Genomic DNA, 14,439 nt, shown 5'->3' on the forward strand with positions numbered 1-14,439 from the left:
TTTTTTCTCCCTGACCTGAAATTATAGGGCTCTGTTCTCGATGAAGCTCAGTGGCTGAGATCAAAGGCAGCCTGAGAAAATGTCTAATGTTTGCATATCATAATCTCTAGCAGCCCATTTCACAGTCCCTGGTGCCCCAGGGCTCCTGGGTACCTGGGGATAGAAAGTGGAAGTCCCGCAGGGGGTGAGGGGAAAAGAGTAAGGGGGAGGGTTTATGTGAACCTTTTATTTGTACTTGCTTGCTTCTCTTACCACCTCTGCAGAGACCAGAGCTAACTCTTTAATAACAATACTGATTGTTTTTTTCTACGTGGGTGGGGAGGGGCTCAGCCACTGGTATAGCTGCAGTATAGAATCATAGAATAGTAAGACTGGATGAGACATCTGGAGGTCATCTAGCCCAGCCCCCCTGCTCAAGGTAGGATCATCCTTGTCTAATGTATTCTTAAAACTACGCAAGTATCCCTGGCATGCAACTACAAGTCATGTTGCCCAAAGACACCTAAAGCATCCTAACCTTCCACAGATAAAGCAGGGGTGTATGGACTTGTCACTGTCCTACCACTGCAAGGGTTGGCAAAATGCACTTGAGAGATCCAAGGAAGTGGGTCGTGCCTGAGCTACAGAGGAAGGACCCCCCCCCCCACACACACACACACACTACAGTCTGTGCCAATCTGGTTATGAGGTAAAATTTTCTCCTGATCCCAACATTGTGATCAGTATGACCCTAAGCAAAGGGGCAAGTCCCTCTAACCAGGAACCTCTGGGTTTTACTTGCAGCAGGAGCATTGGCACATACCAGTCAAAATTCCCAGTTGAGACTGCAGCCAATACCCAATGTTCTGGTAAGACTGTAAACCCTAATGGCAGACTGGTAAAGCTTTAATTTATTCTATTGCAACTTGCTTGGGTTTGGAAGCTCAAATGTTAGAAAGGAGGAATAGGCTGCAATCGGACCTGGACAGGTTACAGGGGTGGGTGGAGAAGAACAGGATGGGATACAACACTGACAAGTGCAAGATGATACACCTGGGGAGGAAGAACTGGCACCATACCTACAGGCTGGGGAACTCCCTTCTCATCAGTGCGGAGGCAGAAAAGGACCTTGGAGTCATCATTGACTCCAAGATGAACATGGGCCGGCAGTGTGGGGAGGCAGTCAGGAAGGCCAACTGCACCTTGTCATGCATCCACAGATGCATCTCGAGCAGGTCCAAGGAGGCGATCCTCCCCCTCTATGCGGCACTGGTCAGGCCGCAGCTGGAGTACTGCGTCCAGTTCTGGGTGCTGCACTTCAGGAGGGATGTGGACAACATGGAGAGGGTCCAGAGGAGGGCCACTTGCACGATCAGAGGGCAGCAGGGCAGGCCCTACGAGGAGACGCTATGGGACCTGAACCTGTTCAGCCTCCACAAGAGAAGGCTGAGGGGGGATCTAGTGGCCTGTTACAAACTAGTCAGAGGGGACCAGCAAGCATGGGGGAGTCCCCCGAGCACTACCAGAAGTAACAAGAAATAACGGTCACAAGCTGGCAGAGGGTAGATTTAGGCTAGATATCAGGAGGCGCTACTTCACGGTCAGGGCGGCTAGGGTCTGGAACCAACTTCCAAGACAAGTGGTGCAGGCTCCTACCCTGGGGGTTTTTAAGAGGAGGCTAGATGAACACCTTGCTGGGGTCGTTTGACCCCAGTACTCTTTCCTGCCATGGCGGGGGGTCGGACTCAATGATCTGCTCAGGTCCCTTCCGACCGTAGAAACTATGAAACTATGAAATCACCTTACTAGGTGCTTTGTCTGTCTCCCTTGGTGGATTGCAGTTGTACAGAGACAACAGCCCCTGCCAGGATAGTAGAGAACACTGGAGACTTCCAAAATGTTGTACCAACATACTTTTAACTAGTGAGCTTGCTAAAAATCACATCTCTGTGAGGACTCCGTGTCCTCATACCTGGCAGTTTTACAATAGAATAAGAACTAAACAGGGGGCAGGTCATGACTTTTATAACATCCCCACCACCAGGAGGAATGGACTCTGGAACCACTTTATTTACAGCAGCAATTCTAGCAGCAGCTGAACAGTACTAGGATCAGCCACCAGAGAACCATATATTTGTCATGTAACCCTGGAAGGCAGTAGCAGGGGGAGTAGGGGCTAGCAGGATACCAGCCCTGGGTGCTGACTTAAAGGTGATGCCAGTATGGTCCCCTTCATCCACAAGTCTTTACCATGGAAGGTGCAGCTGAGCCATAGGAGCTGGGCAGGCAAAGCCCCATGCCTACTAGTGTATCTAAAGGAAGAGGAGAAATGCAGGAGGGAGAGGAATGAGGCCTCTCTCCAGGGAGGCTTTGCCATGGGAGTCATAGCCTTGCTCTCAAGGGGGAGTGAGCAGCCCCTGGGGAGTCCATGCCACTGCCTGTCCCTCAGCTGCAGCAGTTGCAGAAGTAGTAGCTGCCACCCAAGTGAGAGCCCCAGTAGGTAAGACTCCACTACCCTCTGCTCCCCTACTTCTTCAGTGGTCAGCATATTCCCTCCCTCTCCCTGTCTTGGGCACTGAAAGAGCTTGCTATGCCTCTGCTGGAAGGCATAGCCCACCTTCCACATCACACCCTCCTTGCATCAGAAGAAACCCATCCCAAGCACCTGAAAGGCATAGGGGTTCAAATTCGCTTGCACACAAGCCACCATCCGTCGCTCTCCTTGGTCTTCTCCAGGGATAGAAGCTTGAATTTTTCAGCTCAAAGACATGAGCCTTTCCTACTTGAGCAAAAATCCATTTTCTTTTAGTAGCAGCAGTAGGGTCTTTGTTGTAACATGGACCACCCACTAGCAGGACACAGATTCACATCCACACATTAGACCAGTTGCCACATTTGGGATCAGGAAGGAATTTTACACCATGGTCAGATTGGCATGGATGGAGCGGGGGTTTGCCTTCCTCTTTAGTGGGGGGCATGGCCCGCTACCTGAAATCTCTTTAGTGTATATTAATAACCTTTTATAGCAGCAGGATGTTGACTGGCACGGTTCTCCTGCTTTACCTGCAGTCAGGTAGGGTGTAATGTCTTGTGTTGTGTCAGTGTTGATCATAATTTTACAGTGAGTTTAGATTATGGATTTGTATAGGATGGTTTGGATAAGGATGATCCTGCCTCAGGCAGGGGGTTGAACTAAATGAGCTCTGGAGGTCACTTCCAGCCCTACAACTCAAAGGTTCTATGAATGTAAGGTATCTGCAGTAATGTATGCTACCTGCAGGAAACACACTGCTATCCAGTTAGCTGGGGGGGTTGACAGCAGAGGGCTTTGTTCTGGCGTGACTAGACTCAAGCAGGGCCATTTTGGCCCACAACTGGAAAAATGTTATCACCACCTGAGTGAGACCTTTGTCAGTTTAGCTGCTGTCTTAAAGTTTGTGCTCCATCAAGTACTGTCATTATGTCAAGGAAATAGTAGATGCTGGAAGTCTAAAAGTAGAATTGGAAGTTAGACCACAGTTTTGTAGTAGAGGGTGGGTGCTGGACATAATGCAAACAGAGATGCATTTTTACTGTAAAAGCAAAGCACAGCTGCCGCTCAGTATGAAGGTAGAATCTCTGATTAAAACCTGTACATACTTGCAGTATAGTGGTTCTAGAAAGTCACTGTCCAAGCAGAGCAGCAAAGCCAAAGAGCTGTGATAGAGCCGCAGCTGCTGTGAGAGGTGAATGTGGTGCCCACAGTGGTGTGAGTGACCCTCCTAATTTACTGAGCAGAGAAAATTAAAATGTGGGAATGAAATCTGGCCAGTCATCCCAATATCCTCACCCAGCGGTGCTCTTTGTTGCCTCAGGCTGTGGGCGGGTTGTTGCAGTACCTGATTTCAAGTGGATTTTTCAGTCCCCAGCTCTCTAATTTCTGTGATTTGCTTATGTTGCAGCTGAAAAGTGAAGCTGCTTTGGGGGTGCATTCACACTTGATCACCCGAGACTGGGATGTGGTACACGATAAGGAATTTCCAACAGTCTTGCGCAATATAAGCCAAAGAAGAGAGAAACCCACATAGCTTTTTCAAAGAGTAACTAACTACTCAGGGCTAAACCAGACTTCCAGATGGACCTATATTAGCTTGCATCTCAGAAAGATCTGGCTCCACTGTAGTGAATGCAAAGTCTAACAGTGGTCAGTCTACCTTCATGTTTGCCCTATTTTTATATCACAGTGGGCATGTCTACACAGGGGCTTTAATGCATGTTAGCCTATTTTAATGTGCATTAAAGCATCACAAAAAGTTCTCTTAAGCTAAGGCACATTAAAATAGGATAATGTGCATTTTTCTAGTACCTCACAATGGAGGTACTAGATTTAATGTGCATTACGTAAAGCACGTTAATAAATGTGTAGATGTGCAGAGTAACTTAAATTCTGAACTGCAAATTAGTGGTAGTTCATGCAGAAGAAAGAGAGGCCTTATGAGTGGGCTCATTCCCAGGGGAGATTCGTGGATAGTTATTCTGTGACAAAGCATTGCAGGCTCCACTGCTTGTTGGCTTATAGGATCTAAATCCAGTGCATTCTGCTTAGAGGTAAAAGGATGGGGGTGGGGGGTTTCCCCCTAAATGCAAACTCTGCCTAGGATCTGAAAGTCAAGCAGGATTCCTTGCACCTTGTCTGTTTTCAGCAACGAGCACTCTCTCTGATGGCCAGACTGGACCTTGGGTGACCCCTGTGCAATTCCATTGGTCACACAGATACAAATTATATGAATGGAGTAGACGATTCTCATGGTGAAACACAAGAAGGAGTAGAACCCAGAACGTTTTCTTACATTTGTGTTGGTCCTAAAGGGTAGACAGGAGTAAAAAGCAATAAAAGCTTATCTTAGTTGCCAAAGCAAGCAGATATGTCTCTGCAGCAAAGGAAACAGATTTGCTGGGTAAGAGGCAAACTTTTTTTTTTTATCCTGCCACCTTTCAGTAATAAACTATACTGTATAGAGGGGGAGTAGAGAGTTCAGGGTGATATTTGCTCTCTCTGATTTATCTTGTTGTAAGTGAGAGCAGAATTTGGCCCCCAAATCCATAATTTTACAGTATACCGGTGCTGGGTACCAATTTACTTTAATTCTTCATTTTCGCTTTGCCGCCATTCCTGCATTTTTTGGTATTGTCTCAGATATACTGGGGAAGAGAGAATGCCCACATCCATCATCATTTAACTGCCCTGAAGATTACTTGGGGGCAGGAAATCATCATCATTTGCTCATAACACTGTATCAACATGTGCCTTCATTGTCTGTGATTATATTGCATTGTATTGTCTAAGGCACAGGCTGAAATTAAAGGATGATAACTCCATTATTTGGCTTTTATTTGTGAGGGCCCTACTACACATTCAAATGAAAGCTAGATCGAAACCAGCTACAGAGTTGTTACACATTTTTAAGCACTAACTTTATAGCTGGCTGGCTTTTCTTATAGCGGGATAGTAATTTTTATCATGTAATAATTACTTTGCACATGTGACCGGTATACATTTATTGTGCAATTAACCAGTCGATTGTGTGATAATTACCTTGTACTTGTGGCCAGTCTTTAATTTATTGCACAATTAACCAGTCAGTTGCATAATATATGTCATGTGTAGCAGGGGCCTAAGTATAACAGCACTAGGCAAAGCCAGAAGAGATGCTTAGGCCAGGTCTCTACTATGAACATTGCTCTAGGTCTGTCAGGCAGGGCTGTGATCTCTGACTGACATCATTGTGATGGTAAAAACCCCTTGTGTAGATGCAGACATAATGGAAAAAACTTTTGCTGCTACAGCTGATTGCACTGTGTGGGGCCAGGAATAAACAACACAGGCAAACCACACACAATTTTGCTGGTAAAAGCTTTGTCAGCACTAGGAGTGTTTTACTGGTGTGCTGGTACAGTATAACTAGGTAGGCTCCTTAAATATTTGTAGGTAGACCTTCTAATGCTGCAGGCTCTGTTTGTTCATTATTCACTGGTTTTTATTTGGTTGGAAGAAGGACTAATGGAAATCCATTTGCATATAAATACCCAGACTGCTTTGTGAGCTACTAACAGCAAAGAGCTTCACCGAGGATGTCTCTAACCATCTCTTTCTCTCTCTCTCCCCGTCCCTCTCCCTCTGTCTCTCTCCCTCTCTCTCTCTTTCTCTCTCTCGCTCTGTTTCTCCTGCAGGGCTTGTGAAGTTGGGGGTTCACTGTGTAACATGTCAAAAGGTCGCGATAAAAATTGTCAACAGAGAGAAGCTCAGCGAGTCGGTGCTAATGAAGGTAATTTTCTAATGGGAGATTCGGAGGGGAAAAAAAAAGTAAAGTTCTTGGCTCCGTGGCTCCTGTTCCATGCAAAATTAATATCTTTAATTATGTTTAACAAACATCCCTGTCAGTACTAAGACTGTGTTGTGCATAATAATAATAATTCAGGGGTGGGGGGGGAGGCTAGGGAGGCTGGAATTAAAGAGGAGTATGCCTGTGCTTTAATTAAGAGCAAAATTAATGGCCAGTCTTAGAGCTGTTACTGCTATGCTATGGGAAATGGGTGTGCTAGGGTTATCAGATCCACCACGAGAGCGATGGTTTGTGATGTAGGCTGTGTGTGGAGATGGGCGCATTTGAATTTCATCATGAAGGCACTTTTGTGAAGATATAGATTTTGTTCTGCTGTATGGATTCATCCTGATCTGATGCACTGCATCCTCATCCAGCATAAACTGGTTCCATTCCATCGGTGTCAGCTGAACTGTTCTAGCCCAATTGCTCTTAATTCCCCCAGGAGGACTGACTTGAGGGTTTACATCCATACCATAAAGCCGGTCTTGGCTACTGAACGACATAAATGAACAAACTTCCTGTTGCTTTTGCCTGATTTTTGTGAACAGCAAGGCCAGACCCAACACTGACATGAGCGAGCACACATGGTTTAAGCTATCTGTGAATTTGGCCTATATCTGCACGTGCGGTTTGAGGGAACTTGCATAGGATCCAAAACAGCACTTGTCACTGGAGGCATTCTTTGTCTGCATGCTTGTGGATGACAGATACTGTATTTTCTCTTATACAACATGCCCCAGATTATAATGCACACCTTGTTTCTGAAAGGCAGAATGAAGAAAACATATCTTTCTGGGACCAGATGTAAAAGTGAAGATTAAAGGAACATACTGCTTATTTAGGTGCCCAAATTTGGGATGTATGTTTAAGCAGGGTTCTTTGGGTACATGTGATATCTTTTATTAGACCAACTGAGTAGCTGGAAAAAACTACTTTGCAAGCTTTCAGGCTCAATCGCTCTTCTCCGCATATTTTCCATTTATATTTTTAAAGGGGGGGTTGCAGAACCTCTTGAAGAGGAAATATATTCAACTTCTAGGTTTTTTGGAATCTTAATGAAACATTCTCCCTGTCCCCAGCCCCAACATTGTGAACTGAAACAACTCTTCACTAATGCATGAAGGCCAGGAAGTGAAAAGGGCTGACCACAGAACCATAATTTCAAGAGAAACTCCCTGTTTTGTCCAAGATGAGTGAAATGCAAATAGTAAATAAGCTGCATAAATGGTGAAGTTTAAATGAGACCTTAAACACTTTGAATAATCTCATTAGCAACACAATTAAGGAATTTGTTTAACATTTGTATCGACTGAGAGATCCTTTTCATGCTTGGTATTTCGTGTAAAAGATTTTATTTATCTCATTGATTTTCATAGTAGGGGGCAGAGTAGAACCTTTCAAATTGCAAAACAATCTTTCTTTGGACCTGATTCCCTGTTGCTCTGCCCACTTGTGTTGTAAAACTAGAAAGTTGCAATTGTGCATCGGGCTCTTCTCTACAATGAGGAGTGCTGAAGAGTGCTATGTTTCCTTCAGAGCTCTTCTCTGAAGGAAACCGTGTATTGTACTGGGATTCCCTGCTATACTCCTTCAGACCAACTCTCCCCAGAGCTTTCTCGGACATGAGTTCTCCACTAGATGCTCAGTATATGGCAGCAGCATATGGAAGTGGAGAAGGTATCTTTTCTCTTCCATAACTACAGTTATTTCAGGATTGTCCCATGTCTGACAAAGAGAGGCAGGGCGTTGGTCCTTTTAAATGACCTTGGAGCAGGCTGCCATATTGGCCTGCTTACTCCAGGCAGGCTGATGGGGAAAAAAACTGAGGATTCAGTTGCTTCCAAGTTACATTCTTGCCAGCTTTCAGCTTCAGAGTGCAGTTGCTGCCAGCTGGCCAGCTGAAAGCCCACAGGGCAGAGTCGACAGCGTTAGGAAAGAAGCTGAGGGTAAAGCTGAACAGCGCACTGTGGTGGCATTCCCACCCTGCAAATCTTCCCTCTGGTTTAGCTCTGATGACAGCCTCAGGTCTCTCTCCCATCGGACCAGCCATATCAGTCCTTGGATCAATGTGTGAGAAATCCTTTCTTCCAAACCAGCTTTAATCTACCTCTGGATGGAAAAAGAAAAAAAAAACCCCCATGACATGAAAAACATTCACACCAACAGCAGGCGGATGCAGAAGTGCAGTACAGTGGCCATTTCTTCTAGCATGAAGAAGCCTGCCCACAGGCCTTCCAGCATCTAAAATGACAAACATTGGCAGAGAGAGCAAGCTTCTCAGTCCTACAGAAGGTTGCCTCATCATTCTGTCTACTTGCTTCTTACAGCCTTTCTTTCTCCAGTATTTTTGCAGCTAGCATTTTTATTTTGTACGTTCAGGGAACTTTCCCTTCTCTCTCTGCAGCTGCTCTTCAACTGAGCTGTGCAGAATTGAGAGGCATTTGGTAAAGTGCTTTCTAATCATAACGTAATACTATCAATATTTCTGGAGAGAATAATTCGGGATTGAAGCAGCTGGTCTCAATTAACCAAACTGCCGCTATGGAGATGATGCATGGGCAGGGATGGTGCAGCATGAAGCTGCAGTAAATGTATCATGTGCACTGCCCTATCAAAAAGGGACTGGCTTGTAGGTAGACTACTAAGCAGATGTGTATGGATGGTCCGTAGAGTGTGTACTTGGCTTTCCAGACTGTCGCGTTCTCCCACGTCATGAATAAATTTGAGAGCTGTGCTCCTTGAGTAATCCTGCCTGTGTCCTATTGGAAATATGGCTTTTGGGGGGATAAAGCTATACATGGCCATAATTTCCAGTGCCAGAAAAAAAGGCAGATTCATAAAATCGTAGAAAAGTAGGGTTGGATTCTGACCTCACTCCACTTTCTCATAGTTTAATAAATTTGGGCTGCCTGTTTGGTAACATACCCTGTGAGCACTCTGGGCCTTATTCTCTACTATTGCACATCCAAAGAAACTTACTTGGGTTATGGAGCTTTTCTGCAGATGGGAATATGCCTCATTAACTTCAGTGGATTTAATTCTGCTTTGCTGTTATGTAATTCAGAGGCAACCAGGCTGAGCATCCAATGTCCATAAATGGGTTTGTACTAAATGCAAAAGGCCATTCAGAGTTTCATCTGGTAGTTGAGATTTTCAAAGACTATGGCATTTTCAAAGACTATGGTATGAGATTTTCAGACTAGGGCATTTAGCCTTATATCCCCTCATGAAATTAATGGGTGGCTAAATCCCCTAGTCAGTTTAAAATCTCAACTCCTGTATTGCATGTTGAATATATATCCTCTAGAGAGGGATTATTCAGAGTTGCTAATTCAGTGACCTGGAAATGCTGTGGGCCTTTCAAATCTGTAAAAGGCCTTACATGCTCTGTTTTGAGGATTCTGGATTGTGCAGAACTCTGCATGATGCACAGACCAGAAAATATGCAGCAGTGTCATTTTAAGTTTTAAAAAGGGGGGTTATAAATAATTAAACATGAAAATGAATCATACAGTCAGTATGTAGCCCCTCTGTTATTTATGATGATATTACAATCTGTTTAATTTGTGCTAATCGCACATTTGAAGGGGAGCTTTTTTGTCATTGTAATGAATTTATCACCTGTTCCTATATGTTTCAAATCTGTTGTCAGGTTAAAGTTTAAGTCTTTAGCAAATGGATAAGAAGGCATTGCTGCCTTTTGGCATGCAGGGAGAGGTGTGAGTGGTGCTGGGGACTGTGAAGTAAGCAAATTAGCATGATAGTTTTACAGTATATTAGTTAATGATGTTGACAAGAAAGTTTGTTTTGCTTTCAGTTACTACCATCTTTGAGGTGAAGACAGTGAGGTCACACCTCTCAGAACTAACGTTTCACTCTTTCTGCGGACTCATGAGTTTAAACTTCATTAACATGTCCGAGATTTTCTGCCTGACCACAAAGTCTAGACACATCATTCCATTCTTTTTTTAAAGTAAGTTTAGATTCTGCTACCCAGAGGTAGGTTCAGTGGTAAATGGTGCAGTCATGGTATCTCAGAATGCACACATCCCTGAATACCAAAACAGGTACTGGTGGCGTTATTGTGAAATGACCAAGTAGCTGATTGTCTAAATCAAGGGCTGGCCACCATTTTGGAGCAGTGGGCCACCATAACTTAGTTTAGCCCGAGGTGGGCTGGTGCTTCTGACCTGGCTTCTGGTGCCACGGCCACTTTTTCCTGGTGCCAAATTGCCACCAACCTTGCCCCAACAGTGCTGATAGCTGAACTTTGCAGATCTAATGAAATCACTCAGCAGGCTTGACCCAGCCCTTGAAACATAGATTGCTGGCCTGTGATCTAAATGCCAGTGTTAAGTCACTGCCATAGGCCAGTGAATGCTGCCATCAGTGGTGCTGTTCCAGAGCTCAAGTTCAGTCTTTATGTATCTCTCCAGGGGAAAAAGATGTGTAACAAGGCCCATAGTACCTGATTTTTTTTATGTTTTATAACGCCTCTTTTCTGACACCATTTATTCCTATTTTAAGATCCCTTTACACTGTCACAAGGGCCTTAGTGCAACTGAGAATTCAGGCCACAATATTGCTCCATGGGTAATAGAATATCAAAGGAAACAATTCTGCTTTGGTCAGTAATAGTTAAATTACCACTCAGACCACTCTTACTGAGGGTGAAGTTACAGTTAGACTGTACTAAATCTGTGGGAGTCATCAGCAGTATTAAAGTTAGAGCATGCTAAGCGCATCTACAGGTGCATATTAATACGATGCAGTAAACTCTGGTGCAACACATGTGCCCAGGACCATAGCGCACTGAGCCAGGCTGGAGCAGTCCTGGCTGGCACAGGGCCCAGGAGGTCAGCCTGTCAGCCCAGGGCTGCTCCCCCTTGACTCAACATGCTGCAGATCAGATGCCTGGGGCACAAGGGTACTCCAGTGCGGGGCTAGCTGCCAGGCGGCCCCCACCCTGAAGCACCCTTGTGCCCTGGCCAGCCACATTGGTGTTGACACATGCACTGCTGCAGAATGAAAAACTCTGCAGCAGAGTAGTACTTGTATTTATAAGTACTACCCTGCTGTGGAGTCAGTTAGTTTCCTGTGGCCTAATAGGGCCACACGTGTAGACATGAGACATTTACAGCAGAGCTAATTAGTCTACTCTGCAGTAAACATCTTATGTAGACATGCCCGCTGTTAGCAATCATACATATGCTCAGAGTTAACACTGTTTCTTGCCTGCACAGCTCTGACCTGCTACTAGAGGCCTAGCAAGCTAGAAGCCAGGACAGGTGGGCTCTACCCCTACTCTGGGTGGAGGGGGGCTAGGAGCAGTGCATCCTGGGGTGCTGGAGGACTGGAAATTGTTCGTTTTATTTCCATGGAGCAGACTAAAGTTACCCTAACACGAGCTAGGTAGCATATCCCAGAGTTAATTTTGAGATGCTCAGAAGTCATCTAACACAAATTAATGAGCTGTAACATGTGGAGACTCACAATTTAAGTGCCATTAGTATGGTCTAAGTGTGATGTGTAACCACCCTAGGACTGGTGCAGGTTTATTGAATTATCCCTGGTTGGAATAAGCTTTTGCTGGTTTTAATATTGCATCAGGGGACAGTCAGAAAAACAGACTGTGAGACATACTCTGTCATAACGTGTAGGCTGGCAAGGGGAAGAGCCCTTTGGGGTGAAACAGTCCTGAGCTTGGGATGGGAGGCATAAGGAGCCCCTCTGTCTGAGGCAGCATATCCAGAAAGGAGTCACCTAAACCCCACTCAGACTGTTCACAGATGCCTATTCAGTTTTTTCTTTTTTAAAACATTTTTTCTCCTGGTATCTTTTTTCCCTGGTTCTGTCTGAAGTCTTTCTCCTGGGAAAGCTATGGTGGTAGCAGCATAGGGGAGAGTACAGGGTGAAGGGTGGGAAATGGGACAGCTGGCCTTTGATTAGTTTATTTGAACATGCAAAATCCTGAGAAAGCGACAGATGTGCCCAGGGTTGATGACAGAGGCTCACTCCCTTCCCCTTTCAGCCCCCCTCTTCCTGCTGCCTTTCCACCACTTGTGCTTCTTTGTGTGCATGTGCCCTTTATTTATTTTAACCATTGCCTCGAGCACTGGCCTTTCGGGGAAGCAGGTCTTTTAAGGGGGGAGCACGGGTGACTGGGCCCTCTTCATCATTTCCCCTCCTGATGCACTCTGAGCTCTTTTCTGCAAAGCCCTGCACTGCGTATTAATTCTGCCTCCCCTGCAGCTTTATGGGCAGAGGCTGGAGGGAGTTGTGGCTTGTGTTCTTTAAGCCTGAGGGGCTCCACAATCCACGGTGCAGGTCTCAGCCTCAAAGATAGCACTTGGCTGCCTGAAATGGAGGGGAGGCAAGGAAAATGTCAGGAGGTGAGCCTGCCCATTGGAACTGCCAATAAAATCCACATGAGAGCAAGACTGAATAAATAAGATGTACCAGCTTGGAAATCCTGTTAATGTTCCCTTTCTTTTCCTTCAGTTCTTTTTTTTTTTTTAATTTCCTTATTTTTTTCTTTCCTACCTTTTCCTACACTCATCTTCTCATTTTTCTCCATTCTCTTTCACCTGCCTTGTCTCTTTTTTTCCCCTCCCTGTCATCCCTCTATTCACTTGCCCTTTATTATTATTTCCTATTTCTCTCTGTCTTTTTTCCTTTTCCTTTGGCAAGCCATTCAGTATCTGCCAGCCTCTCACTGTTTGTCCTCTGTTTCCCATTTTGCATCTGCCCCTTGCTTTGCTTGGCTTCTGCTGCTTCCGCTAACCAGCCTCTCTTTGCTTTCCCTCTACATCCCTTTTCTTCTTCCTCCCAGTCTTTTGTCCTATGCCTCATACTTGTGCAGTAGAGCTCCAGGGAAACAGATTGCTTCTCTTTGTAGCACTTTGGGGACAAGTTCCTGGACTGCAAGTGAAGTATCCCTGTTCATTTTTCCCCATATAGGTGTACCCCTTTCTCCCTCCCAATGTACAGACCTCTCTTTGTCTTAGATACGTATTTGACACTATTTACCCATCTTCCTATTAATACATCCATCTTATGACTTTCTTCAATGGAGTATTTTAGTTCTTTAAATTATAAGGGGCCTATCCAGACCATCTTGAAGCAGTATGGGATTGGGCGGGGGGGGGGGTCTCTCCCCACCAGGCCCTGTCTACCCTAGCTAGATGAATGATGCATGAACTGTTTGCTTCTGAATCACTCTCAGTTCAGACTCATCAGCTTCTCTGACACATTCTGAAGTATTATGCAAGCTGGAGGCTGATTTCAGGAGGACTGAGGGACACACTAGTCCCTTTGTTAGTAACATTCAATGAGCCAGCTGAGGGGTACTTAGAAGCTTGACAGAGGTCCCTTAAATAAAGCAGATTATGTGGCTCAACCCTTGCCTTCTCCAGTCTTGTTCAATACCAGCTTTTTTCTGCTTCATATTTATTAAATACCATTCTATGTCTGGTGTCGGTGAGTCAGTGTGTGCATGTCCGTATTTATACAAGGAATGTAAGTTTGTGAGTGCATATGTCTATACAAAGGGCATATGTGTGTGCTTTCTCAACCAGTCTTTTCTGTACCCTCGTCTTTCCCATTCTTCCTTGTCTAGCATCCACTAGGAATGAAGATCCTACAAGGCTGTACATGTCATGAAAAGGTGTCTGGTTCAATCTGCGCTTTTAGTAGATTGTTGGCACCAAGGAAAATTGGATTGGAGAATTGTCCCAGGTCAATCATATTCTTCAAACTTATGCTGCCCTCCTCAGTCCAATATGTTCATTTAATTTTTTCTGTTTTTATAAAATATACCTATTGTACACGAGTGAGTGGTAATTAATGAGGACAGATCCCTGATACAGAATTATCTGGATTGATTGGTAAAATGAGTTAATGCAAACAAGAAGTGTTTCAGTAAAGCCAAATGTTAGGTCATATCCGGAAACATAGTTAGAAGGAAAATGGCTCCATCCCAGGAAGCAGTGTCTGAAAAAGACTTGCGGATAATCGGCTGAACATGAATTTCCAGTGTAACAACGTGGCCGAGAAAGCTAAAGTGATCCCTGCCTGCATAAACACAGGAGTGGAA

At 44.8% G+C, this 14,439-nt stretch overlaps 1 protein-coding gene across 3 annotated transcripts in view; it reads left to right on the forward strand.

Moving 5' to 3' along the window:
- Positions 1–14,439, forward strand: part of BRSK2 (BR serine/threonine kinase 2) — a 483,239-nt gene that overhangs the window by 253,695 nt on the left and 215,105 nt on the right. For all 3 annotated transcript variants that reach the window (XM_090032456.1, XM_090032454.1, XM_090032455.1), the window contains exon 2: positions 6,190–6,284. In XM_090032456.1, the coding sequence (XP_089888582.1) occupies positions 6,190–6,284 (95 nt within the window). The remainder of the gene's footprint in view (positions 1–6,189; positions 6,285–14,439) is intronic.

Source organism: Crocodylus siamensis, chromosome 2 (assembly GCF_052110815.1).
Source record: "Crocodylus siamensis isolate JL-2025a chromosome 2, ASM5211081v1, whole genome shotgun sequence".
Lineage (NCBI taxonomy): Eukaryota > Metazoa > Chordata > Crocodylia > Crocodylidae > Crocodylus > Crocodylus siamensis.